This window comes from Mustela nivalis, assembly GCF_964662115.1.
Source record: "Mustela nivalis genome assembly, chromosome: 10".
NCBI lineage: Eukaryota > Metazoa > Chordata > Mammalia > Carnivora > Mustelidae > Mustela > Mustela nivalis.
The window spans coordinates 105,600,827-105,627,324 of record NC_139029.1 but is presented as its reverse complement, the minus strand read 5'-3'; the positions used below and the strand labels follow the sequence as shown (position 1 = coordinate 105,627,324).

The following is a 26,498-nucleotide window of genomic DNA, read 5'->3' as shown; positions in this document are numbered from 1 at the left end:
GCACAACACAGGAGCCGAGGACCCTCCCCCACTCCAACCCTTGTGTCCTTCAGCACATCCTACAGACTCCCTCCCCTTGCCCTTCTGATTCACAGCGCCCACCTCCCTGCACCTACCCTATTCGATCTACAGGGAAGCGAAGTCGCTTCTTGACCGCCAGCCCGGGAAGGGGCGCCAGCCAGCTGGCGAAGGCACGGCTTAGAGGGGCGTCTTGGGCAGAGAGAGGTTTGGGGCGGGGGTGTGTATGCAGTGAGCTTGGGAGGGCGGGCTGGTAGCACAAAGAATGTGTGCACAAGGGTCAGGAGACGAGGTCCTGAGGCTTTGGTCTCTTCGCCCTCCGCAGTTGTGCATTTTGGAGGGGTTCTTGCAGCAAGCTCCGTAGGCAACAGCAACCCCGCCAAGACTACACTTCCCAGAAAGCTATGCGAGAGGGAGAGTGAGGGGGAGCCAACCTGTGCTGCGCTTGCGCAAAGAGTGAGCTGGAAAGGTGGGAGGGAGAGGGGAGGCGTGCCCGCGGCGGGGCTAGGGGGAGGGGGCCGCGCGGCGGTGGCGCCGGGGCGGGCGCGCGTCCGCGGCGGTGATGGCGGTGCGTGAACGCGCGGCGGCAGCAATGGCCGCTCTGGAGCGGCGGGTGCCGAGTCTCGATGACTTCGCGGGACAGAGCTGGAGCTCGTGGGTGGAACGGGCCGACCTGCCCGCGGCCGATGGTGAGTGAAGCTCCCGTAGAGTCCGGGGACCCCAGCACTGTCTCCCCTCCCCCTCTCCGGGCCCCCGCCAGCAGAGGGGAGCCGCCGACGGGAGCCGCCGTCCGGCTCCCCGGCCCCCCAAACAAAGGACCCGCCGGGTCCTAGTGCCCGCCTGCTCCGTCACCTTCGCGCCTCCGGGTCCTAGTGCCGGCTCACCGCCCGCAGCCCACCCTGCCCACCTCTGCCTCTGCCGGTGCCCAGTACCTGCCCCGACATCTGTTTGCCTTTACCTTTCTCTTCGCCTGCTGTCCTCTAGCTCCCGCCCCTCCTGCACCTGCCTAGGGCTTTCCCCGTCCGCAACAGTCCTCTCCACGTGTTTCCCACGCACCCCACTTCTGTGCCCCCCTCCCAACCCCCCTTGTTCCTTTGCCTTCTGCCCCACACCTCCTGCTCCTTTTCGGCGTTTGCCTGCGGGTTGCAGTACCACTGGACCCCCGCCCCCTCCGCATTAGTTCGTCTGTCCATCCATCTATCCATCCTCCCTTCCTCCCTCCTTCCCTCCTTTCCGTCCATCCATCCCTCTGTGCCTCAACCCTCAGTCCTTTCCCGGGCCTCCTGCCTGCCTCTTGGCTCTCTCCCCGACCCCCACCTTCTCTAGGCCCCTGAGTGCCTTTGGTAAGCGGGCTGACATCTCCTTTTGCTGATCTTTGTCTCCTGGGCCCCAGGGGGCACCTGGCCTCATGGCCTTTGGGGTGACAGCAGGCATCACAGCCCTGAAGAAGTTTGCAAGTGAGAAGAGATGGAGGAGGAGACCGCATGGAGCGGTCTCTGATGACACTTGTTCTCCTCTGAGACGGCTGACTCCCAGCTCAGTTCTGCCCATTAGTGCATTTTAATGGACTTAAGAGTGGGAGCTGCCCCTTGTCTCTTGCATGCCTGACCCACTACCCCTCATATCTGGAGATTATGTAAGACTGTCAGCGATCTTCTCATCCTAGAAAGGGGCAAATCTGTCAGTAGGTGTTAGAAGCACATCTAAGTGGATGCCCAGGCCACCCTCGGGCTGTCCCATGCTGGGTGGGCAAGGATGGGGCCATTGTCAGGGTCTGGGTGCTTTGAGAACCGGAAATGGAATCAGACGGGTTTGGTGACTCAGAATTGATTTTTTTTTTCCAAGGGACAGGGAGGGGGCATAGAGGAGGGAGGGGAGAGGAGTAAAGTAGGGGGATGGGGGCAAGAGCTGCTTTGCACAGCTAAGATGTTTTTGTCATCAACCCAGAAACTGAGGTATAAGGGTAACCCTTGCCCAAAGTCCTCTAAAGAGGGAAGGGGCTTGCATAGCTGACCAAATGGACTTTGAAGATGCCAGAGGACCCCCTGAGATGGCAGTTTCTCTGCTCTGTGACCATCCTGTCAATGCAGGACCTGAGAAGCTGGGTGTAACTTTGTCAGGATCACAGTAACCCAGGTGGAAGAAAGTCACATTCGTGGGGATTGGGACCTGGGAGATATCTGTTTGGTGTGGCACAGCGTAGCAGGAAGGACCATATGATTTTGGTGTGGCACAGAGTAGCAGGAAGGACCATATGAGAAATCTCATATGGTCTCATATTCTTCTCATGAAGAAGGGACTTCAAGATTTATAGCAAAATATGTTAAAGATTGTTTCCCATTTAAATGGGGAAGTGGCCCAGAAAAGAGATCATACTGACTCACAATCACCCAGCTACTCAGCAGTGGAACCCTTGGAGTGAAGGGTCCATAAGAAAGGTGGCAGGGGCTCATCTCATTCCAGAGGTAGCAGCTGAAAGAAGAACGGGCACTTAAGAATGACCCACTGAAAGGCTCTCCAAGGGGTCCTGAGCACCAGGAGTTTATTAGAGAGTATGGGCTTCCTACTGTTTGGCTACCAGTGCTGGTTGGGTACGAGATGGGGTTTCTAGTGGGGATGGCCCTTCTAAGCTGTGTTTCTCCTCCAGGGGCTGAGCTGGAAGAGAGTAACAAAAACATGAAGAAGTTGGATGCCATGACCCTCATTAAAGAAGGTGGGAGTTGACACACATTAGGTCTGGGGCCTAGAGTAGATAGGACTACCTTCCTCTCTTCCAACATATCCCAGGAGGTGGCTGCTTGAAGCAGCAGGTCTGGGGATCCTCGCTTTGCTAGGTCTGAGTCAGCCCATTCCCCTGCCTCCTGTGACCTGTTGTGGGAGATCTTAATCATAGGTGATTGGGCTCATTCACCTGACAGCCTATGTTCTTAGGTTGAGCTCTAGAAGCTGAGGGCATGCAGCATAAAGCCTGTCATGTCAGCTGGGGAGGGGAAAGTGTCTTCTGGGAGTTGGGGGGAGTGCTGTCTGATCTTACAGGGAAACCCTGGGATCCCCAGCCCCAGTGATAAGGGCTTCTGTCATTGCAGACATGTCCATCTTCGGGCACTGCCCTGCCCATGACGACTTCTATTTGGTTGTGTGTAACCACTGCAGCCAAGTGGTGAAGCCTCAAGCTTTCCAGAAGCACTGCGGTGAGGGGAGCCCTAGGGAGGAGATAGAGGGGATAGGGAAAGGTAGAATGTGGAACTCTGAGGACAGGGTCAGTTGGGAGGTCATGTGGGTCATGGAGGGGGAGGCCTTGGGGATCAGAAGGTCCTGGGGGTGGCTTCAGATGATTGTGGCCTGTCAGAGTGATTGTTTGAGCAAAATTCTAGGAGAATATTGGGGAAGAATTAGGGGAAGAGTGGAAAGGTTCAGGAAGCCGAGTCCTAGAATTTTGAGTCTCGGAAGGGTCAGATTCAAGTGGGAAGATGGCAAATTTAAAATCTCAGGCTTAGGCAATTGCAGATTTTGGTATCATGAGTCTGTGAGCAGGGTTAGGAGGTTGGGGAAGGAAGCACTTGATACCACTCACCCTCGATTACTCTCTCCACCTCCTGGTGACAGAAAGAAGACATGGGCCCCTCAGCAAGCTTTACGCCCGGGCCCCACCCCCACCTCCAGCCCCTGCCAGCTCTCAGAAATGCCATGTAGTGAATGGGCAGGGCCCAGCTTGTAGGGCCCCGGGTTCCACCAAAACCTCCTCCAGGGAGAAGGGCCAGGGGTCCCGGAGCCGTGGCCACCCGCCTCCTGAGAAGACACAGAAGGACAACCTCTGGTAAGGAGAGGCTGGAGACTCCCTGAGACCAGCCTTGACCCTGACCCTAGTCCAGGGAGGGGTTAACATGAACGGATACAGCTGTGGGGCAGTGAGCACTGCTCACAGCAGGAGGCAGCCACTCTCTCTCTGCAGCTCCCTTCCGTGTACTCCAAGGAATATGGGGTCCCCTGTCCCCATGTTCTGCACCCCTGCTGGAGCCCACCCAAGTTTCAGGGCTGGGAAGGAGATGGCTCTGGGCTAGAGTCCAGGGCCCAAGCTCAGCCCCCCTATCCCCCAGCCCACACCCTCTCTCCATGTGTAGCCTTTTCGTGCCTGTGGTGAATCTGGAGAAGATGTCCAGTCTCCCGAAGCCCGATGGACATGGAATCAGGGTGGCCCCGCCCTCTGCTTTCCTCAGCCAGCCTGGTGGCCTCACCAAGGACTCCCCTGGGAAAACCCCCATGGCACCCCCTTCTAAAGAACCTCCGGGGAGAGAGAGCATCGAGATGACCCCCAGCGAGGGCCCCAGTCACCGGGCTGAAGGCAGCCCCCCTGAAAAGGAGCCTGGTGGGGCCAGGCTGCCCCCCAAAACCCATCGGAAGATGGCCCGTGAGTAGTCATGGTCTTGGGAGTCAGGAAGGTAGAGTGGGGGACCCCTTTGGACTGCTTTGTCCTTGGGCCTATTGGAGAGGGTCAGGAAGGAGTGGGCCTGGCCATCTCTGGTTACCACTTGACGTGGGCATACACTTGCTTTCTAGGAAGCTTTTCTCCAGCTCAGGTCTCCTGACCAAGGCTAAGAGAGTTTATGCCCAAGCAGGGGAAGGTATTCTCCCTTACCCTGGGCCATTGACCTTTATCTCTCCTCTCACCTAGATCCAGGGCACCAGACCGCTCCCACAGCTGGTTTCCCTGGCATCCCAGATGCCTGTGGCTGCTTTTGTTGTTTGATCTGCATTGCCCTGTTTTGGCCTTGGAGTCACCAAAAGGAGCGCCTGGGCTGGGAATGGGGGTGGGGATGGTTCTTGTGCCCAGCAGAGAGTTTCTCTCTGATGCCCAGAGGAATTTCTCTGGAAGGCTACAGTTTGGACTTGAGGGCTAGAGGTTCTTCTGTCTTAGGCCCAGCTCTTCCCAGGCCTTCCGTGGGCCTCCTGGAAATGGCCTTGAGGTTCATGGGAATTTTCCCCACAGGGAAGGAGTGCGACCTCAACAGGCAGTGTGGGGTAATAAACCCAGAGACCAAAAAGATCTGTACACGCCTGCTGACCTGCAAGGTAATCTCCGCCCCGCTGCACAGAGTGAGGGAGGACAGCACAGACATGGGCCCTGGGCAAGGAGAGAAACTGCAGTGTTATCCAAGATTCAGCTCAGGGGTGGGGGGTGGGGGTGAAGCCCAAGTAAGGCAAGGGGGAGAGGAGGCTGCCCCCAGTGGGGCCAGGCTAGAGGCAGTAGGCAGACTGCCCCACTCCAAAGGAAGATTCTTGGCCTATGGCGGCTGGGAGTGAAACAAAGACACACAAGTACCCCTACAAACATACTCAAACCCCCTCTCTCTGCTTGCCTAGGCTTGCACACCCTGCTGCCCCTCACTCCTGCTCAGCTCACATGCCCTCCCCACCCTTCACCCTGCTCTGTTCTAGATCCACTCGGTGCACCAGCGCCGGGAGGTCCAGGGCCGAGCCAAGGACTTTGACGTGCTAGTGGCAGAGCTGAAGGCCAATTCCCGCAAAGGGGAATCTCCCAAAGAGAAGAGCCCAGGGCGCAAGGAGCCCACTCTTGAGCGCCCCTCCCAGGAGCCCCCCTCCTCAGTCCAGGTTGTGGCAGCGGCCGCCCCCAGCAGCACCTTCTCTGCTCGCGCCAAGCAGACCTACCCATTCTGTGCACTGCCCAGGTACGTCCAGGTCTAGTCCCCCACCTGGGGACACTTGGTCCCAAGCCATCAGGGACTTTGGGAGACAGGCCCAGGGAGTCGCACTCCACCCCAAGTTGGGGAGCTAGCTGGGGCCCCTGTTAGCTGTGCAGAAGCAGGGGACTCCCTGCTCCTACCCCAGCATGCCGAGGTACCTCAGCCTCTGTAGGGGCCTGGTTCCAGGGCCTGGGATAAAAACCTGTACCTGGGGAACTGAAAGGGTCAGGGTCCTGGGTGAGGCAGTCCTACTGTGTGTTCATTCACTGGCCCCTTCATGTGCAGAGGTTGCGCCAGAGCCCAGGGAGAACCCACCTTGCCAAAGGAGACACACACACATCTCTGCCCATAACACAAGGGGCAGACCCGAAACAGGCTCAGCTCCCAGAAAGGCTGACAGGAATACGTGATGCGAGAGGGGGTTGAGAGAATTGATGGGGCTGACCAGAGCTGGGTGCAGTTAAGCTCAGAAGATGTTCTGGAGGAGGCAAATCTGGAGCAGATTCCCCACCGCCCCAGGAGGCAGGGCCTGGGAAGCAAAGGGGCTGGGGAGAGGATCCCTTGGGAGCTGTGGCCCCGACCTTTCTGGCTCTCACTCTTGTGAGCTCTGTTGTTCTCTCCCTTCCTGTCCTCCTTTCTCTTTGTCTCATTGCCCAGCAGGGTGTCTGCCCTGGCTTTTTTGAGCTTGGCGGGTTCAGGGACACCCCCACCCTGACCCACTCCCTTCTCATCGCCCTCACGTCCCCTTTGGCCCTTCCAGGTCCCGGGCCTCCTCTGAGAGTGAGTTGGATGATGAAGGCCCCTGTGGTGGTGATGGGGACCCAGGCCTGTTCCCCTTTCCCCTGCCCCGGGGTGGGGCCCAGGCCTCCAGCGAGGAGAGTGAGGAGGAGGGGACATCTGACGACCTCCACCTCCCCCCTGACTGCCATTATGCAACCCGGCCCCCGCGGCCACAGGCGGTAAGGACCTGGGGCTGGGACCTGGGGTGGGGGGTGGCCCAGCCCTCCCGGCCCACAGCTTGGGGAGGAGGTCAGATCCTTTGCGCAAGTGCGCTCCGTGCCTCCCAGGCCCCGCTAACCTTGGCCCCTCCTTCTGCCTCTAGTTCTGCACCTTTGGGAGCCGGCTGGTGAGTCCAGGATGCTACGTGTTTAGCCGCCGGCTGGACCGGTTCTGCTCAGCACTGAGCTCCATGCTGGAACGGCACCTTAGCTCACACATGTGGAAGTGAGTCTTTTGGGCCTGGAATTGCCCTCCTTAGACCCCGGGCCCCGGACATCCATGGGCTTCAGAAGCCCTCATTCTTCTCACTTACCTGTAGATGCGGTTCGGCTGTTCGGGCGAGACCCCAGATAGAATGAAGAGGAGGTGAGGGAACTTGACAGCCTGTGGCTGGGCCGAGGCAGGGCAAGAATGGGGGGTGTGGGAGTGAAGTCTGACTCTTATCTGTCACTTCCAGTACCTTTTGGGTAACTAGGGATAGGGGTGCCCAAACTGAAATTTGAAATAAGGTTCTTAATGGGTCCCTATACTAGTTCACAGCTGTCTACCCCTGTGCTTTCTTCCTAAGCCTCAGTTCCAGCATCTCCCAGCAGATGGCAGCAAGGCTGGGGCTCTGTGGGCCATTTCTAGGTGGGGCAGAGAGCCGGGTGGAGGTTGGTGGGGAGGTCCTCTTGCTTGCTTGGCTTCACAGCAGAGCTCTCTTTTTGCTGCAGGAAGATCCCACCCGCGGCTGAGCCTCCGTCCCACCTTGTCAGCTCCCCACTGTCTGCTCCCCTGAGCCCGTCCTCTACAGGCAGCTGCCCCCGCCTTCCAGGCCTGCCCCCCAGACCTGCCTGCCCAGCCTCCACACCCCCTGCCAAGGACAGCCTGGTCCCCAGCTACCCTGCAGGCTCCCCCAGTGTGGCCGCGGCCTGCAGCCAGGCAGAATGCATGGGGGGGGCCCAGGCCATCACCTCACCACTGCCCGCCAACACGCCATCCCCATCCTTCAGCAAACTCCCGCCTTCGAAGGCCAGCAAGTCGTCCAAAGGCAAGGACGGGGTCGAGGTGGAGGCCCCTTCTCGAAAGCGAAAGTTATCCCCCGGCCCCACCACCTTCAAACGGACCTGCATCCTGGAGCCCTCTGGAAAAGGCAAACCCTCTGGCTGCCGGGGCCTCTCGGCCAAGACTAAAACAGCCCTGGGCATGGGACTCAATGGGACGGTGGGGCCAAGAGTGAAGCGGGCAGGGCCTCTGGACTGTCGGGGCTCCCTTCATCAACCCCCGACACCCGTCAAGGCTTCTCAGCTGGACAGCCGGGGAGCAGCCGGACACCCAGCCAAGGCCCTGCCCACCAACTGCCTCTCTGAGGAGGAGGTAGCCAAGAAGCGGAAAAACCTGGCCACTTACTGCCGGCCGGTGAAGGCCAAGCACTGCCAGGCCGGCGCCCGTGCGGATGCGGCCTGCTCCGTGCGCCGCAAGAAGCCGGGTCCTGCCATGGCCTTTGAGGAGAAGTGTTCTACACTGAAGGTACCAGCCCAGCTCTCTGGAGAGCATGGGCAGGGAGAGATCAGGATGGACCAGGGTAGAGCACACAGTGGGAACCCGGCACAGAGAAGGTGCTAAGTGTTTGTGCAGGGAAGGGATTCTGAAAGGGGAAATTGAGAGAGTTCCGGGGCCGTCTCCTGTAGGGAGAGGTAGGTCAGCTCTTTAAAAGGTGACCCAGCTTTTGCTTGATGGGCCTTCCCCCATCTGTCTCTCCCTTGAGCTGCCTGTCCCCTGCCCCCACACCTCCTTCTGTTTTAACAAAAGGGCCACTTTCTGATCTGGCTGTGGCCTTCACACCAGGAACTGGAGCCACCTGTGTCCCCCAAAGGAAAGGAAGCTGGACTTCATGAACTCTGATGGGAAAGGTTTGGGCAGTGGGGTTGAGCGTGGGTCTCTAAGCAGTGGCCTGATATGCTGGGTGGCAGAGTGAGTGGGTTGGCTTGTTCATGGGTTCTGCCTCTGGGCCTCAGGGCCTAGAAGGCCAGGGATGTCACCTGAGGTCCTTGTAAGCATATGTGCGGCTTCCAGGATTTCATGCGCCAGGCAAGTCCTCCAGGGTTTCTGGGAAAGCCAGCAGCCGGTTTATGCGCCTCTTCTGACGGGAGCCCTATGGACTCTGGGCTGTCCATAGGAGGGCAGGAGGGGCTTGCCCGTGGTGAGAAATTGGGTGCCCTCCTGGTGTAGGCACAGGCCAGATGCATACCCACTCCTTTGGCACCCTTATGAGAGTAGTGAGTTGGACCATGCCCCCATGTGTGCGCGCATGTGTGCATGGACATTCTCAGGCTGTCCCTGATCCACTGGCATTCATTTTTCCCCTCGTCCATCATTGGGCAGCAGCCCAGCCAGGAAGAAAGCAAGCTTTAGCTCTCATGGTCCACACAGTTCACTGGGAAGCAGGACTGGTAGGCCCCCAGCCTGACCGCGTCTCTTGCCTCTTGTCTTCCTGCAGTCGAAAGCCCATTAACAAGAAAGTGCCTGCCCACCACGATGGAGCCGCCAGCACCTCCTCCCCTCCAGATCCGGGCCCCAGGCTGCTGCCGCTTTTTATAACTTTATATTATTTTTTTTAAGAAAAAAAAAAAACTCTTTAAAATACCTCAAGACTGTCTCCCTGTTCTGTTGCTGCTAAGAAAATGTAAAAACAGAAACAGAGAAAAGGAAGGAAAAAGATGTAATAAAACGAGTGTCATTGCTGTCCCCATCCGCACCCCAGGAGGTGGAGATGATAGGCAGCCAGACTCCAGCTCCTGGCGCTTGCCTGCAGAAGTCTCTTATGCTCCTATATTTTTGTCTAAACGGTGTGGGAATGGCCAGGGTTTGTGTCATGGGGGAGTCTTCTCTCCAGAGAGGATGATGAGGCATATGGCTTGGAGCAAGAAGGGCTCACCAGAATCTTGATCTCAGAGATGACTCCTGTCCCGCTGGAAAGGGAAACAACAGGGGCAAGGGAGCCACTCCTTGGGGGCTCTCCTTTCAGGTCTTTGCCCTGAGGGCCTGTGGGAGTCGGCCTGGGCCCTTTTCTAGTCTTCCAGCACTGCCGGGCCTCCATCATGGTCTCTGAACTATTGCTTCAGTCTCTTCAGCTGTTCCTGCCCTTGCTGTCTCTCCCTAGCAGCCTCATTTTCTCAACCACTGGGGGAGCTTGAATTAAGTTGGTAACTGCTCTAACGATGTCTGTGACTTCTGTGGGACAGGCTCTTTTGGTCCCTGGTCCCTGGTCCCTGTGGGTTTGCCCTTCAGGAAAGGGTAGAGTCTCTCCCAGGTAGGCCTCCTTAAGCTGAACTACACCTTTTTGGAGGCAGGAAGGGGAAATGTATGATCACTTAGGAAACTTATGGTGTGGGAGGCAGCAGGAATGTAGGAGGTCCTGGTCCCTCAGGATCACCTGGCTTCCCAGGGCTGAGCAGATGGTGTGGAGGTGGGAAGGGCTGGGAGTGCCCTAGTTCTTCCATGTATGTCACTGGAGGCTAATGTGCCAACAGGGGTGACACAGTTGTAACCCCCCTCCTTTGGTCCTCAAACCTGAACTCACCAGGCATGGGCAATATTTTCTGGCTTGGTCCTTACCTTCCAGTGCCCTTGCTTTTAGGCAGGGAGGACTCTTAACTCCCTTAACAAGCCAGAAGAAGGGAGGGCAGGAGGGCGTGGGCAAGCTGAGAAATCCAGTGTTTCTGGAAGACAGATCAAAGCACTGGTTTCACACTTTTGGTTCATCGTGCGAAGTTTGTGATTGGGGTATGGGTGGAATTAGTTGCCATAAGTGTAATTTCCACAGGCTACTTGAGACGTAAGCCCTGGTGGACAGAAAGGTACAAACGAGGTTGACAGAAGAAACCCGGCTGGCCACCTGCAGTCTGGTCCCCTTCTGCCCCCACCCCACGGCTCTCCAGGGCGGACGCGCTTTCCCCCCAGCCTCCAGAGGGCGCTGTGGGCAAGGCCGTCGTAGTGTCGGCGGCGGCCGGGGGAGGGGCCTCTCCCGCAGCAGCGGCCGCCTCCGCGATCTCAAACCCGGAAGACGCGCTCCAGCCGCCGGGAGTGTGCGCCGGCCCGGCCCGGCTATGCAGCCCCTGGAGGCAGGTCTGGTTCCCGCTCCGGCGAGGGAGCCGAGACTGACCCTTTGGCTGCGGACAGGCAGTGGGATCTTGGCGCACCTGGTGGCTTTGGGTTTCACCATCTTCCTGACTGTGTTGTCCCGGCCGGGAACCAGTGAGTGTGCAAGGCGGGGCGGGGCCAGGGAAAGGGGCGGAGCCGGGATGCTAAGGGAGCGTAGCTGGGAGTGCTCCGAGACCCGGAGTGAGGACCCCCGCAGTGGAGGGGCGATCTGTGGAGGGGTAGTAAGGGCGTGGTGGGGCCGGCCCCGGGAGATGGGTCCTGGAAGGGTGGGGCTTTGGGCGCGGGGGTCGGAAGGTCGACACACTCAGTTGAACTCACCAGTACAACAGAAGCGGAGCCCCTCGTGGAGGATGCAAGTAAAGGAGGCCAAGGTCCACCCTAGGACTGGGCTGACAGCTGCGAGCTGCCGAGCTGAGCTGCCGAGCTGCCGAACTGCCGGATGGGGAATCCAGGCCAGACTGGTGTATGTTTTCCCCCTTGGTTGCTCACCGTAAGCCCGATTGGCTGCTCCACTTTGCGCGGAGTTCCTCATTCGGGCTGGGAATAGTGCACTGACCTGTCCCCTGTAGCCGGATTGTTTGGGTTCCAGCCAGCCACGGGGGCAGAAACATGGTGCCCAGCCGTCAGTCTGTTCTCTTTGATTCTTAGGTCTTTTCTCCTGGCACCCTGTATTCATGGCCTTGGCGGTGAGTTTGAGTTTCTTTTCTGCAGCTGATTTGTTTGGAAATGCCCCGCAGGGAAGCATCAGGCTTTCAGAGGCTCAGCCTTTTTCTAAGGCTCAGAGAGGTGGGGGAAAGAGCGAGGGTTCCATCGTCCCCTGCAGCTCGGTTGAGAGATATGGAAGGCTGGGCTGTAGTTAATGTCAGGTGGTTGAGGGGTGTTGAGAGGGGATGGAAGATGAGTCTTTCTCTCCTAGGGTCTGAAAGGAGGAAGTAGTAGTAGTGTTGTGCTATCACCCCTCCTTCCCAACTCCCTTACCCCTTACCCCCAACTCGCAAAATTCAGGAGGCAGTTTAACATTTGCTATAGATTTACTTAACATTGGTAAAGAAATAGGGAGTCATTGGCTGTGGAGGTTGGCATTCCGGTCAGCCTGAATGATAAGACTTCCACTCAAGTGTTGATTCCCACTTGTGTCCAGAAATGCTGACCTGTGAGGCAGGAGGTCGGGGGCGGGGGTGGAGTTCTTTAGCCATCACCCTTTGTCATCCTTGTTTGGATGTATGAGAGCACCTCCTTTTCCTTAGGCCTCCACGCTGGGCCTGAGGCTCACTGGCCCTCTCCTGTGTTCACAGTTCTGCCTCTGCATGGCTGAGGCCATCCTACTCTTCTCGCCTGAACACTCCCTGTTCTTCTTCTGCTCCCGCAAGGCCCGGATCCGGCTCCACTGGGCAGGGCAGACCCTGGCCATCCTCTGTGCAGCCCTGGGCCTGGGCTTCATCATCTTCAGCAGGACCCGCAGTGAGCTGCCCCACCTGGTGTCCTGGCACAGCTGGGTAGGGGCTCTGACACTGCTGGCCACTAGTGGTCAGGCACTGTGTGGGTTCTGCCTCCTCTGTCCTCGAGCAGCCAGGGTCTCAAGAGTGGCTCGCCTCAAGCTCTACCATCTGACATGTGGACTAGTAGTCTATCTGCTGGCTACAGTAACGGTGCTCCTGGGCATGTACTCAGTGTGGTTCCAGGCCCAGATCAAAGGCACAGCCTGGTACCTGTGCCTGGCCCTGCCCCTCTATCCGGCCCTGGTGATCATGCACCAGATCTCCAGCTCCTACTTGCCAAAGAAGAAAATGGAAATGTGAGTTCCTCTGAACTCTGAATGTAGGTGGGACACTTGTCTTGGACCTAAATGTTCCCTTTTATGACCTTTAGGGGATTCATTTCAGAAGTAGTAGGGGTTTTATACTTCTTAACTGGGCCAGCAGCTGTAGAAACCCAAAGTGCTATTTCTGATGACAACTCAGTGGGTCAAAGTGGGGAAGTATACTGGGTGCCAGTGGAAGGTGGTGGGCAGGGCCGGGGGAGGCTTGATCCTGAAGCCTCCATTCGTGATTGGAGACAGAAGTTTTGGGTGGTGGTGGTGAGGGTGTTCACAGTCATTTCTTGCCTGTGTGTCTGATAGAGAATTGGGTTCCAGTAACTTAGGAATGACAACAGTGGTTTTGGCGGGGGTGGGGGGCCTTCAAGAAAGCAGTTTGGAGGGAGACCATGGGTTATGGTTTTTGTAGAGTCTGTTGGGCAGCCTTAGGCAAGTCACACATCTCGGGACCAGTTTCTGCATCTGTGTCATGGGTGAGTGTTTCTAAACAATCTCCAACATTCAGTGTCTGTCAGGTTGATGCCACAGAAACACACTCCCCTCTCTGGACCGCTAAGCAGACTCAGGATGTCATTCCTAAATTCATTATCCCATTATCCCTTTGGAGGGACAGGTCTGCCCCCGTGGCCTTCCAGGAATCTTCTGATTGGGCTCCTGGACTAGGGCACAGGGGGTCAGGCACTGTGGAGAGAAGAGTCCTGGACGAGGCTCTCTTGAACTCCCAAGACAGTTAAAAGCACTGAAGTCACTTTAAAGCTTTTGTAGGAGCGGAAGGGCATTGGCTTCAGCAAGCCTCTGGCTCCTGGCTGGGCTTCTTAGCTCAGTTAAGAACACCCTTCAGCCCACCTCAGAATCTGGGCTTGAGGGCTGCAGGACATGGGTGAGTGCCTTTCCCTGACATGTGTTCTGAGTGGCACAGTTGTCCTGAACCTCTCATAGCCCTTCCTAGGGCTCAGGTTCATGCCCTAGCACATATCTTTGTGGAGGTATTCCAGAATTTTTAGAACAAAATAAGAGTTAAGGAAGTGGGGTAGGGCTATTCTGATCTAGGAAAAACAAAGTCTCCCGGGTTCCCCTTCTCAACTAAGCTCTTCTCAGTTGCTGTCTCTTGCCAGCTCTTTGGCCCAGGAGGGGGCTAAGTGTGGTGCCAGTTGGCAAAAAGGGGCTGGGCCCTCTTCCCTGCAGAAACCCACTCCTTGTTCCAAACTGAAGGTAGTTCCCCAGGCTTTCCTCAGTGGTGAGCTGGGTGCCAGATTGGCTTAACTGTGGTCTGGCTCGCTCGGGGGTGGACCTCCATAGATCATGGCAAGGACTGAAGACAGCCACGCCAGGAAAGCTGGTGTTGAGGTGGATAGACAGCCTAGTGGGAGCTGCAGGAGGCCTGGGTGAAGGGACTGGAGCCCCAGTCCCGGGAGCAGGGCAGGAGTTCCTAGATGGCAGTAATTTAGATGCCCTGGCTCTTCCTAAGATTGAAGACCTCCCTCCCTGAATGGTTCAGAAGCAAGGAGGTTGGCATGGTTTAACAGTCTAGGAATGGGGACTGCAAGGGCAGAAGTCCTCTGAGCGGATCTCACTGGGTCAGATGGCGTCTCCCTGAAGCTCTCCAGACTTGGAGCATCTAAACTGAGGGTCTCTGCACCTTCAGAGGGTGATTATTCCTGTCTGCTTGCCTTCTCTCCCCTCTCAGACTACCCAGTGTGGTCTGAACTTGGAAGAGATGGTGCCTGGCATGGCATGAAGGACATTGTTATTGAGGGTTACCGCTCGGAGACTCGTTCTCCTCTCCCCCATCACAGCCAGTGCTGGGAGTCTCACTCTGTCTACAGCAGGGTGACAGAGTGGGGTGAGGTTCACCAGCTTCCGCGAGCCAGGCAGCCAGCGCCATAAAGCCTGAGCCTGCCTGAGGTGTCGCCTGCTCCCAGGTGGTGCGGGGGCTGCTGGGCAGGCGGGCGGGCGGGCTGACAGCCGGTAGTTTGCGTGGGCTGTGCCAGCTGATGTCTATTCCCAGCCCTCAGAGGAAGGGGGAAGTAATTTATATTCCGCAGGAGGAAGGGGCCCCAGCTGTCACCTCTCTGACCAGGAGGCCTGGAGGGCAGGGGCACAGGGCGGAGAGGAGGGCACAGGTGGTCTTTTGCAGAGCCTGTCTGACTGCAGTATGGGGAGTAGGTCACCAGGAGGAGCCCTTCTTCCTGGTCCGCCAGATTGTCAGGGGGACTTCCCTCCCCCTTCTGCATCTCTCCCTCCATCGCCACCTGCCCTCACATCCTGGGGCAGCAGCTGGACAACCATTAGACCTCAGTGCCAGGGCACTCTTCCTCCAGCTGGGAGCTGGGTGGCTGCCGGCTGCACACACGCCTCCTCCTTGTGTGCGTTTCCTCCTCCCATAGCCCTCCTCCCTCTGTTCTCCCCACCTCTCTGTATCTCCCCATCTGGGATGTTAGCTGGGCACCTCCACAATGAGGCAGAGGCCTTGGGGGGAGGAAGCAAATGGCTGCCCTTTTGCCCTTGTTCCCTGGCTAGGGAAAGCTGCTAGTAGTCAGCCTGTTTTGCCTTTAAAAAAAAAAAAAAAAAAAAAAACAACCAACCAGGGTGCTCAAATTAAAAAAAAAAAAAAAAATTGCATGTCATTTGCACAGATTTGCATATCAGGCTCACTAAGACTTGATTCCAAATATGATTATATTTCAAACTCAACCTTGAGGACATTAGAAATGTAGATGTTTTTTGTAACCAAATCCAAATGGTAACAGGATTACTGTTCTGGGTTCAGACCCCTCCCATCTCCCCCTACCACCAACCATGCCTTCCCTGGAGCACACCCTCCCCCACCCCCCACCTGCCTGGGGGAGTTTGTGTTGGATGATGGCAGGGCGCTATGTCTGGGGAAGTCTTCCAGCCTCCCCTTGGCTGTTGAGCTGCATCAAAGGTGGGCTGCTGTCCCTTGCTGGCCAGTTCCTTCTCTCCCTACAGCCCCCCAGGGCACACTGCCCCTCCGGGTTCCTGACATCAGCCTGCCCCTTCTTTCTCGTTGTCCCCACCCTTCCACCCCCATGCATGGCTGCTCTGGGTCTTGTTTTTCAAACCTCACTGTGGGAGATCTAGGCATCCTCCCCGAGCCAGCTGGCTGCTGTGCCAAGGCCTGCTCAGAGTTAATAATAATCATTAGCTGCACAGTGCTGGGGCCTTTAAGCTCCAGAGCTTCAGGCATTTGCAGGCTGAGTCAGCCAGCCCTCACCTTACCCCTCCTCCTGGGCGGCTGGAGTGTAATGGAATGGGGAGAGCAGGGGGGCGGTTAGAGGGTCACTTCCTTGCCCTGGCTTGAGGCTTCTTTCCTCTGGGAGTGGACCCCGAGCACCCCCTGAGTAAATTACTAAGGCCTTCTCACTTGACAAAAGCAGGTGTGGGGATCACAGTAGTCTCTGCTGAAAATGGCAGTGCTGGCCCTGATGCCCCAGTCTCAGCATTACTGGGGGCTTAGGGAACAGGGAGGCTTTTGGGTTAGGGCTCTGTTGCTCCCATATCTGGTTGACATAAGAGCCTGTGGATCAGGCAGTGAAAAGCACAGCACTGACCTGGGAGCCAGGACTGGGTTTGCTGGGCTCCTAACAGCAGTGTGGCCACAGGTGAGCGGCTCACTGCTCCCCCTACCTCACAGGGGTGTTGTGAGGGTTAGCAGAGAATGCATGTTAACAGGCACTGGAAAGTCTAAAGCATTAAACAAATGGAAACAGATATGTTTCTAAGTATGTTCTTGTCCTTGACTCTCTCTTACTCGGCCTGGCCCTGGGTTGGATGCTTCTTTCAGGGAGGTGGTCAATGGTTACGGATACCAGGCCACGGGGACCCAAGTCTCAGGTTGTTTTTTGGTCGTCAAAAGGGAACACACACACATTTCCTCCTGCTAGGTGCAAGGTCAGCTGTCTTGTACTCTGTGACCAAAGTTATGACCCTAGCAAAGCCAGCCCTAAGTGCTGCCTGCCTGGTGTTTTCAGGGCTTGAGGCTGATTGTAAATTTGGAAGTCAGTGCACTTGTCCCCTCATCCAGCCTGAAGTTCTTAGAGCAGGTCCCATGTCTGTCTAGTCTCTCCTACCTAATTCTGCGCTTCTGAAGGAAAAGCAGAGTGGAGAAGTCCAGGAAGGCAGAAGCAATGGTAATGGACACAACACTGCTCCCCTCCCTCACTCTGGTTTCCCCTGTAGCCCCAGGCTGAGCAAGGCCAGCCTCAGGCCTTCATACCAGACACTGGAGATGCAGAGGTGTGACACGCAGCACCTAGCTTGGTCACAGGCTTCTCTTTCCCTGTTATAGGCTTGTGGGGGAGGATCCAGTCCCCTCCTCCTTAAAGGACTTTATAGGAATTAAAACACACATACACACCAGGAAGGCAGTTCTATTTAAATGTTAAATTAGGGGAAGAATACTTTCCATTCCATTTGTCTGAGAACTGCCCGCAGTCCTCCTGGGGTGCGCAAGGAGGCAGGAATCACAGGAATCACAGGCGTGCAGAGGCTGTGTATTGTGTATTCGGGTTTTTATATATATATATTTTTTTTCCTAACCTGGGATCTGGTAATGAGACACTAGTCAGGTGTTGTGGGCATAGCCCTGGCACGTCTCACCAGCACAGTCACAGAGAAGACCTAGGTGATGGTGCAGAACCACAGGGCCCCAGACTTGAGGGTGGTTTGAAGGAAGACAGTTCCCAGCACGGGGCTAAGCTTAAAGCAGACCCAAAATACCTCCAGTAAGACAGCCTTCCCCCACCCATCCACCCGGAAGGCTTGGCTAGTCACCAACGTGCAGGGAATAAGAGCCCCAGTTTTTAATCTACCCATTATCGTCAGAATTTCCCAGATGGTTTTTTAAATCTCCACTAAAAGCAGATTAAACAGCTACTTCAGGTCATTCTGTGGTACCAGAGGCCCCAGCTCTGTTTCATTGCGTACGCATGAGGGGCCCCCAGCACCCCTCTCTTTAAAGCAGATTGTGAGTTATCTTCCCATGCTTTCTAAGGATGCCCAGGATGGAACTGGTCCTTTCTGGCTGGACCCCACCAAAAGCCAACTATGGCCAAGCGAGGAAGCAGTGGGAGGTGAGGGGAAAGCAGCACCAAGCTCTGTCCAGCTGTGGTGATCCTCACCCTGCGTGCATGTTTGTGCAAGACACACACATATGCATACACACACCTCTAACTTTGGTGCCAGTGACTCTCACCTTATGTATGCCAGTGCCATAGGGTGCCTGGAAGGCTCCCTCTAGGGCTCTGTGTCCTAGCTCACGGAGGAATGGTTCTCTTAGTCCACGGTTCCATGCCCTCTATGTTTCTGGGACAGTAACCGTGCTGATGGAGACTGCCTCAGGGCAGGTCTGTGTATCTTTACCACTTGGGATCTCCTACCCCATGGCATATTAGCCCAATGTGGCAGCTGCCTTAGTCTTCCTCTCTCAAGCCCCAGGAGAGGAAGCAAAGGCTCACTGTAGCAGACCAGAAAATCCAACCTTCCTACTGCACAGGTCTGAGCCTTTTCTACAGTGTGGATGGGGAAAGTGGTTTCCTGCGAGACAAGGTCAGCTGTACAAGAACTACAAAGGCAAAGGGAAGGAGGTGAGAGATCAAGAGGAAGGGAGATGAGGCTGGCCAGTGCAACTGAACTCTTAGGTTCTGTTCTACAAGGCAGCTGTCCTATTAGTCTCCCCCACTCCCCTGAAATGCCACCTACGAAGAGCTAAGAAGAGTGCCGCAAGATATGGCAGACAAAATTGCAATCTTGACCAGAACCTTTGGGAGTTTCTTGTGCCTTGAGGGTGGGGGGCGCTGAGTTGCAGCCATGGACTTTGGCATGATGGTGCAAAGGAGCACCAAAACTTTTCAGGCTCAGAGACAGGGCTAGGCATAGGTCATGATGGGAGAACACCCAGGAGTCTTCCCAGACCTATTCTCTTTACCAGCGTCCTCTTCTTGGCCAATGTCAGCCACAGCAAAAACTTTAAAAAGATGAAAAATGCCATGTAAATGTAGACTATGGGGGTACTCTGGCATTGACATCTATCATTTCACTTGCCTGCCAAGGTTGATTTGTCTGATGTGGCTGGTGAGTGACTCCATTGCCTCATCACTTTGGTGGTTCCTCATGAAGAGAACAGGACAACTTTCCAAACAGAAGAGGGCTGCCCTTTGGGCAAGATTTTATCAATACAGGAAATTGGGTAATGATTCAAATTCTAGTTTTTAATTTCTGTTTTCCTTTTACCATTTCCTCTCCCCTCTTGGATTCTACCATGACAATCCCCTTCTAGAATTACCAAGAGAATAGCCAAAGAATATGCATGTTCAGAGTTTAGTAGAATCTGGTCCAATTTCTGGTAGGTTATGTCTATACCAAGAATGTGGGGATTCCATTTCTCTGTTCTATGCAATGCCTAGGACACATTAAACTGTCAATGAATATTAATCTGCCCATTCAATTAATATGCTCTGAGCCAAACTAAGAGAGTTACTATTTACAGTATCAAAAAAAAAAATACAGGTAATAATCAAAATACCAAAACTGAGCTGCTTTCCACTGACTTTTTTACTCCACTGCAAGTGGTTTTCCATAGCCCAGTCAGAAGGCTTCATCCAGACTTTTAAAAGAACTCTGTGGGGAGGCAGCCCTCCTCCCCAGGGATCCAAGAAGATTCCACTATCCACAGGCAGTAGCCCCAAGTGAAGGGATTTCTAAACTCTCTCTTGCTACAGCATCAGTGACATTTCTTTTGAGAATCTATCGGGTCGGGAAACTATGGTCTGCCGGCCAAAACCAGCCACTGCTGGGTTTTGTATGGTCTGTGGGCTAATAAAGTTTTTATATTTTTAAATGGTTGAAAAACTCAAAAGCCACATGAAAATGATATGAAATTCAAATTTCAATGTGTGTAAATAAAGTTTTACTGGAACAGAGCCTCACTCATCAGTTCACATAGCCATCCTGCTACCACTGCCCGACCGAGTAGCTCTATCAGAGAGCGTCTGGCCTGCAAAGCCTAACGTATTTACTGTCTGGCTCCTCACAGAAGAAAGTTCGTTGACCCTGGTCTGTTTTCATGCCCGGATGTGAATTCTACCCTTGCCTTTAGAACAGCATTTAAGGGCACCTGGGTGGCTCAGTCATTAAGCATCTGCCTTTGGCTCAGGTCATAGGTCCTGGGATGGAGCCCCACATCGGGCTTCCTGCTCAGTGTGAAGCCTGCTTCTCCCTCTCCCACTTCCCCTGCTTATGTTCCCTCCCTCACTGTGTCTCTCTCTGTCAAATAAATAAAATGTTTAAAAAAATAGCATTTAAAAATCCTCTCCTTAGGCCACACACTTAGGAGGCACAGTGAGCCCCACCCACACACAGGCTGAAAAGATAAATAAACCAGTCACAGACTGCCCAAACGGAGACTCAAGCCAGGTTTAATGATCATGGTCTAGTTTTCAGAGCCCAGAGGCTCCAAGGTTTGCCAGCCTGGGTGTACATAAGTGGGAGGGACGGGGTCCTGGACAAAGGGAGGCCTGCTTGCTTCACCAGCAGGGCAACAAGGAAGTACAGAGGTAAGAACACACAGAAAATGGGAATCAATCAGCTTTACTGTCCCCAGCTGGGCTGTACCCTCTCCTGGCTCCTTCCTAGGAGCCCCATAAATACAGGCAAAAGAAAAAAAGATCACAAATAATCACACAGACAGATTGTAGAGCCCTGCCATATTCTGTCTCCAGGGACACCTGCTTCCTGGGAGATATGTCTGGTTTATGAGTTCAGGGTGGGGGGAAGGGAAGGAGATTTCTCAGCTTGTTCTTATGATCAGACCTGGCAGTTTCCTACACAAGGTTCTAGTGAGCTTATATATGCTGAGTACCTAATCCCCCAAGTAGAAAGCTACCTTTGGGTTCTAACAACTGAAACCACGGGAAGAGGCTAATCAGTTCAATGCCCCGGTGGGGCAGCCAGACACATCTACCAGTATTTCAAACAAGGGGCCGACCTAGTGGATACAGTAGGGAGACGCAGGGCCTCAGGGTCTTTTCTTATTCCCCAAGCTGGGTAGAACTTCTGAAGAAATTGGCCCTCCTAGTCCTCAGGAGCTCAAAATGCTCCAGAAGGCCAACTTCACTTGACATCTATTTTAAAGATTTTTAGAGCCCTAGGTGGTGCCCAGTGGGAAACTGCAGCATGGAGATGAGATTTCCCCCAGTGCCCTAGTAAGTCTGAGGAGGGCAGCCAGGACCAAAGTCCTCAGAAGTCTATGGAATATAACAACACGACATTTCCTTCATGCCCCTATCTTTCCAGGGCAGTTAAAGAAGGAAGAATAACTTACAGCTGCTTATTCCCCTATCGGTCTCCTTCTGGGGCCATCATCGACCTAGTTCTGCATTTATTTCTCATGTATATTGTCTTTAATCTGAGAAGGTTTCTGAAGGGTCTGAAGAACCAGCCAGCTCCTCAGCATCCCTCCTCCCCAGGTTGCCAGCCTGCGGTTCTCCTAACTCCAGCCTTCGTAGAGAACTTACTCAGTGCCACGGATGTGCGGGGAAAGCTTCAGGGAGTTCGGAAATTAAAAGTACAAGAGTTTGTATCTGGGGAGCCTGGCGTGGTCACTGTCTCTCCTACGGAGCAAGATAGCTGTGTGCATGAGGCTGGGCACATAGGTGGAACCCACTGTGACCGGGGTCTTTAGCGGGGACTGCAGAATCACTGTCCTGAGGGGAGTCAAGGCGCTAGTGTGCTTGCGCACTTGGAAGCATGCATACCCAGGAGCATGCAAGTACTTGAGGGAAATGCTGCATCTCTCTTGACAAACTAGGTTACTGAGAAAGGATGGACAGCAGTCTTGACATCCCAGGAACAGACAAGGAAGATGTTGAGTTCCAGTCCCCTTTCCCAGTCTTAATAGGCAGCGGGAGTCAGGCCCTTCTAGCAAGCAGCCCTCACCCACAGGTAGAGGACATACCCCTTAGAACCTAGAGAGCAGGTCTGAAAACCAGAAGATCTGGAGAACTTCCAACGGACAGGGAGCTTGGTTGGGAGAAGGGGAGACACTGAAAAAGACCAATGTCAGAGAACATTTTCACCTTTGCCCTGCTCATCCCTTTGCCAAAGCTCAGAGCACCAGTCTCCCTGGGCCTGCGGGATAGTCAAAGGGCACAGTCATTTCCATACCCAAAGTGTTCTGCAACCCTGGATGGAAGGGAATGTTGGGTCTGCTCTTAAGTTTCCCCGGCCTGACCACCAGCAACTGCACAGACCTTTGGCTGAAAGAGATGGCGGCGGCAGAACTTTCCTGTGGAAAGTTTAGTGCCAGTGTCTCTGTTAACAAGACTGCCTGGAACCTTGTGGAGTGGGGCAGAACTCTAAGCAGCACTTCAGCTTGCCCTTCTGGGGCAGAGACCATCCAAATCCACCCCCCTGGGTGATGAAATCCCATTCTTTGGCTTTGCAGCAGGATGAGATCTAAGAGAGGACCAAGCCTGCTTTCTCAACATAGAGATCCATAACTGGTCCCCTCTATCCCCAGGACCAGTCTCACGCAGCTGCGAGCCAGACTCTCCAGGCTTCCTCCACTGGCAGAGCAGCATATTAGGGAAAACTCAATCCCACCTGAGCTTGCTAAGGAGACTGAGAGAAGAGATGGCATCAGGAAACCAGGTAGGCCCAGCTGAATGCTACGTAACAGAGGCTGGTTTACTCTCCTCCTCCTCCTTGGGTTGAAGTGGCCCCCCTTCCCAGGTCTGTGGCAGGCATGCATAAAATCTCTGCCTTCAGCAGCCCCCACCCTGGTCTAACACACAGGTGCTGGGAACCAAGTGCTAACCAAGGGTTTCACCAACAAGAGAATTAGCAAACCTGGAGTTTATGCCCCATCTACGAGTTTTGTGCCAGCACCCATGCCGTGATACAGACCCCTCAGTTCAAGCTGTATCCCTCTGTGCCCCTGGTTCCAGGGTCTGGCACAGAGACCACGTCTCATGTTGTTGCCATACGTAATAGGCAATAGGCCAGGCTCCCACAAAGATCCGTCCGTCCAGGACTCATGGGGAAAGAGATGCATTTGTGGGAAATCACAACAGCTTTGGGGAGCGTTACTGATTGAGGTCTCAGCCTTTTCCTGACTCATTTTTCCAAAGGTTTCCAATTTCCCCAGCTGCAAAGTGTGACTTCCTGGCCAAAGACACCCCAGCTCTTCCCAGTGTGGCTCCTGTGGAAGATCCGCCCCCCAACACACACAACATCACAGGTGTGGGTGGGCAGAGATAGAAAAAAAAAAATTTTCCCCCAGATGATTTTCTCTTAAGGAGCTAAGGATGACCTCGAAAAAGTTTAGGGAATCTGCTCTTCCCCCCACCCCTTCCTCATTCCCACCCAACTCAGACATGCTCCTCTTCCTCCACCGCACGGAGAATTCCCAGGGCTTGGGGGGTAAGGGTGTAGCACTTGCCTGAGGATTAGTATATCCCTATTTGGAAATCGTGGCAGCCACACCCTGGTTGAGGACTTGCCAGCTGTTGTACCCGTGACCAGTTCCCTGGAGGTCGGGGGGGGGAACCCACTCCCTTGGGCAGCCAGCCCACTCTTCCATCCCCTCATATCCTTCAGGGGTGTGTTACCTCTCCTGGGGCAGAATCTCCCCACCAACCCATCCTGCTCACACCACAATGGGTGTATCAGAGAAGACCGAGCTGACCGACTCCGGATCCGACATCCTCCGCTGGCCCTTGCCGGTTGCCTCGGGCACTGGCAGGGTGTTTCCTGGCTTGAGCTTGCCATTTTGGCCCTGCCCGGGACCAGCAGGCTCCAGGAAGGCCACCCGGCGGTCAAAACCATCATCCTTGTCCCCGCCAGCCATGGGATCGTGGTTGGGTGTGGTGCTAAGCATGGACGAGCTGAGGCTGTCTCCTTGATGGCTGGATGGTTTCTCGACACCCCGGCACCAGCATCGGCAAGGGGTAAGGTACAGGTATATGAGGACCAGGACCACACTGAGGATGCAGCCCACGAGGGTCGTATAGGCTGTGTTGAGGGTGTCATGGTGGCCGTGCAAGGTGAAATTGTACACTTTCAACTCCACAGACAGGGTCTCGTTGAAAGCCTCCCCCATGGCGTAGCAGGTATACACACCCGCATCCTCAACCCGCACCTGCTGGAAATGCAGACTGCCGTCCTCAGACACCGTCACCGTGCCGTTGGCCACCTCATCGAGCACCCGTTCGTTGCTAGGCGTCACCCACACCTTGGTCATCCCCTGCTGCTTGGTGTCACACTTGATGGTCAAGGTGTCCCCCAGGTGGGCCTCCCAGGCACGCTCCTTGTACTCGCTGCAGTTGAGGAAGCTCAGGTTGAAGACGTTGTGCAGCTTCTTAGAGCTCATGCAGTACAGGTCCTCCTGGAAGTCCACCACGGAGCTCAGCTGCCGGTACTGCCAGTGGGAGAAGAGCTGGTAGAGCTCACAGTCGCAGTGCAGGGGGTTGTTATGTAGGTACAGCCCGTTCTTGATCCACGCAGGCAGCTTCTGCAGGTCGGGCAGCGGTAAGTTCTTCAGCTTGTTGGACGAGAGATCCAGGAGGGTGAGCTTGGGTAGCTTGGCTCCTTCCTTGACCAGTTCCAGGGGGAAGCGGGAGATCTGGTTCTGGCTCAGGTAGAGCTTCTGCAGCTGGGCCATGTCGTCGAAGGCGCAGCGGTCCACCGCCATGATGTGGTTGTTGTAGAGCAGAAGCACCTCTAGCGCCTGCAACTCACTGAACAGGAACTCGTCCAGTGTACGCAGCTGGTTGGAGGACAGGTCCAGGTAGCGCAAGTTGGGGACTGGGGAAAAGGCCTCGGAGGAGATGAAGTTCAGGTGGTTGTGGCTCAGCAGCAGGGACTGCAGGTGGATCAGGCGCGTAGGGGTCCACTCGGCCCGCAGGCGGCTCAGGTTGTTGTGGCTGAGGTCTAACAGTGCGGTGTAGCTGGGCAATGAGTGCGGCACGTTGGGCAGCTGTTGCTTGGAGCAACTGAGGATGTTGCTGGCGCACAGGCAGGCGGCAGGGCAGCTAACCACCGGCCGGCCGGCCCTGGCCACCTCAAAGAGGAGCAGGAACAAGGACAGCAGCAGGAGCCAGAGGCCTCGAGGGTCGCGCTGGGGTTGCATAGTGTCACTGGGAAGGGCGAGGAAGGCCACTAGGAAGATCTGGGAGAGAGTCACCCGGGCATGTTCTGGTGGGATAAGGAAGGGGCACTTTCACTACAGGCTTGAGAGAAGGGGAGGAGGGGTTTGGGGGTGACCAGGTTCTCTGCAGGGAAGGACTGACCATTCCTCCTCTCTGTCACACTCCCCCACCCCCCGCTCCGCCCCCACCCCTATGTTGGCCTAGAAGAGAAACGAAGAGAGATGCTGGGTAGTTTCCAAACGCTGTGCAAGCAGTGGGCTCAAAACACTGGGCAGAGGAGGGGAGCACAAGGGCCTACCGGGCTCGGGTCACAGGAGTGTAGGGTGGGGGTATGCCCGGGATGTTAGAAGCTGCTGGTTTCACAGGGGCTGCACGGGCCGAGTTTGACGGCGGGGTCAGCAGCGCCTCTAGGGAGAAGCCGAGGGAAGGTCAACAGGGCACCGGCTGGGTAGGGTACCTACTGACAGGGTTGAGGGTTCCCGGGGCCTGTCGGGGCGAGCACCCCCTGGACCGCTGGTCACTGCACCTGCTCCGCAAGGACGTGTCTCAGCCCATGGCGGGTCCGGGAGCTCCGTCGCGGCCTCCCCCAAGCGGCGCCTCACCGGCCGGCCTGTCGCGGCGCCCGCCTTACGCAGGGGCCCGCGCCCGGCCACATCGCCTCCCGAGGACTTGCCGGGTTCCGCTCTGCTCCCCGCGCGCCGCTGCCTCGACCGCTGCACCTGCAAGAGCCCACCGACCACGGTCGCCGCCTCCGATTCCGGGGGTCCGGCGTGGAGCGGTGCGGGGAGCGGGAGGCGCCGCGATCCGAGCGGAGGGAGCGGCGTGGGGGCAGCGAGCACCGCGCGCGCGCCCGTCGCCGCCGCCGGAGCCTCGGGGCGCGTGCGCGCGGCGGGGGCGGGGCGCACGTGCGTGTGTTTGTGTCGGAGCCGGAGGGGCGGCCGCGCGCGGGCTGTCCTCTCTTGGAGGGAGTCGGGGGCCGGACCTGGGGACCGAAAGCAGCAGGAGGGGATTCTGACCCCTAGGTCCCCTATTACTTCCTCCACCTTCTTGAATTCTTTCCACTCTCCCCCACCCTTCCACCTACCAAAACCGCTCCCAGGGAAACTAGGTCTAGCTGGAATGAATTCGCGGCAACTGACTCCGGGGCAAGAAGCGTCACATGTCTTCTAATCCTACGAATTAAAGCAATCTGGCTCAGCTCCCGCCTGTCAGTGTTGGCGGGAAATTCATTAGTCACGTTCTGAGGTTCTTCCACTTTTCTCTCTAGGGCTGTGAAGTCTCACAAATTTGGGGGAAGGATTTGGGGAAGAGCCTTGTTTTTGTGTTTGTTTCAGTCTTGATGTTATTATTCCCCCACCCTTGGGGTACCACCGAAGGGTACATTTCCAAAGTCTGCAAGCCAGATGGGCAGGAGTGGAGGTAAGGGTGTGTGGTCTGGGGTGCATAGCCAGGCCCCAGGATCCCACTTGCCCAGACTTCCCATGAAGTGATCCCCACTGCAGTACACACACACACACACACACACACACACACACACACAGTGCAAGCCAGGGACAGGCTTCCACTTCTGGAAACTTGGAAATCTTACCCAGCCTGGGGAAAGTCATTCACCCCGTTGGCCTGGCCACTTGCCCTCTTCTTGAATCAATCCCA

At 55.7% G+C, this 26,498-nt stretch overlaps 3 protein-coding genes and 1 long non-coding RNA gene across 16 annotated transcripts; 2 read left to right on the top strand and 2 right to left on the bottom strand.

The window, feature by feature from the left end:
• Nucleotides 1-507: 507 nt before the first annotated feature.
• On the top strand, nt 508-9,350 carry ATXN7L2 (ataxin 7 like 2). 8 transcript variants are annotated; one of them, XM_082687511.1, is made up of 11 exons: nt 508-707; nt 2,666-2,731; nt 3,105-3,209; nt 3,625-3,835; nt 4,140-4,426; nt 5,006-5,088; nt 5,455-5,705; nt 6,481-6,679; nt 6,823-6,944; nt 7,433-8,228; nt 9,199-9,350. In XM_082687511.1, exons 1-11 carry the CDS (start codon nt 581-583, stop codon nt 9,211-9,213), a joined length of 2,262 nt encoding a protein of 753 aa, XP_082543637.1. In that variant the 5' UTR covers nt 508-580; the 3' UTR covers nt 9,214-9,350. The 8 variants fall into 8 exon arrangements, with proteins under 8 accessions (XP_082543637.1, XP_082543635.1, XP_082543640.1 ...); XM_082687514.1 differs by having other exon boundaries at nt 524-707; nt 4,236-4,426; XM_082687510.1 differs by having other exon boundaries at nt 524-707; nt 4,116-4,426.
• Nucleotides 9,351-9,403: 53 nt separating this feature from the next.
• On the bottom strand, nt 9,404-11,322 carry LOC309842782. The gene is made up of 2 exons (XR_014299778.1): nt 11,181-11,322; nt 9,404-9,670 (listed from the first exon to the last, which is right to left on the bottom strand). It is a non-coding gene; the product is annotated as an uncharacterized lncRNA (long non-coding RNA).
• CYB561D1 (cytochrome b561 family member D1) lies at nt 10,684-16,410 on the top strand. Of its 4 annotated transcripts, none has more exons than XM_082687522.1 (3): nt 10,684-10,955; nt 11,511-11,548; nt 12,158-16,410. In XM_082687522.1, the coding sequence occupies exons 1-3, from the start codon at nt 10,808-10,810 to the stop codon at nt 12,659-12,661; spliced, it is 690 nt and encodes a 229-aa protein (XP_082543648.1). In that variant the 5' UTR covers nt 10,684-10,807; the 3' UTR covers nt 12,662-16,410. The 4 variants fall into 4 exon arrangements, with proteins under 4 accessions (XP_082543648.1, XP_082543647.1, XP_082543650.1 ...); XM_082687521.1 differs by having other exon boundaries at nt 10,722-10,955; nt 12,110-16,410; XM_082687524.1 differs by lacking the exon at nt 10,684-10,955 and adding an exon at nt 11,190-11,325.
• Nucleotides 16,411-20,094: 3,684 nt separating this feature from the next.
• Nucleotides 20,095-25,712, bottom strand: AMIGO1 (adhesion molecule with Ig like domain 1). 3 transcript variants are annotated; one of them, XM_082687516.1, is made up of 2 exons: nt 25,372-25,712; nt 20,095-24,891 (listed from the first exon to the last, which is right to left on the bottom strand). In XM_082687516.1, exon 2 carries the CDS (start codon nt 24,824-24,826, stop codon nt 23,345-23,347), a length of 1,482 nt encoding a protein of 493 aa, XP_082543642.1. In that variant the 5' UTR covers nt 24,827-24,891; nt 25,372-25,712; the 3' UTR covers nt 20,095-23,344. The 3 variants fall into 3 exon arrangements, with proteins under 3 accessions (XP_082543642.1, XP_082543644.1, XP_082543643.1); XM_082687518.1 differs by having other exon boundaries at nt 25,144-25,706; XM_082687517.1 differs by having other exon boundaries at nt 23,218-24,891; nt 25,307-25,398.
• Between the last annotated feature and the right edge of the window lie 786 nt (nt 25,713-26,498).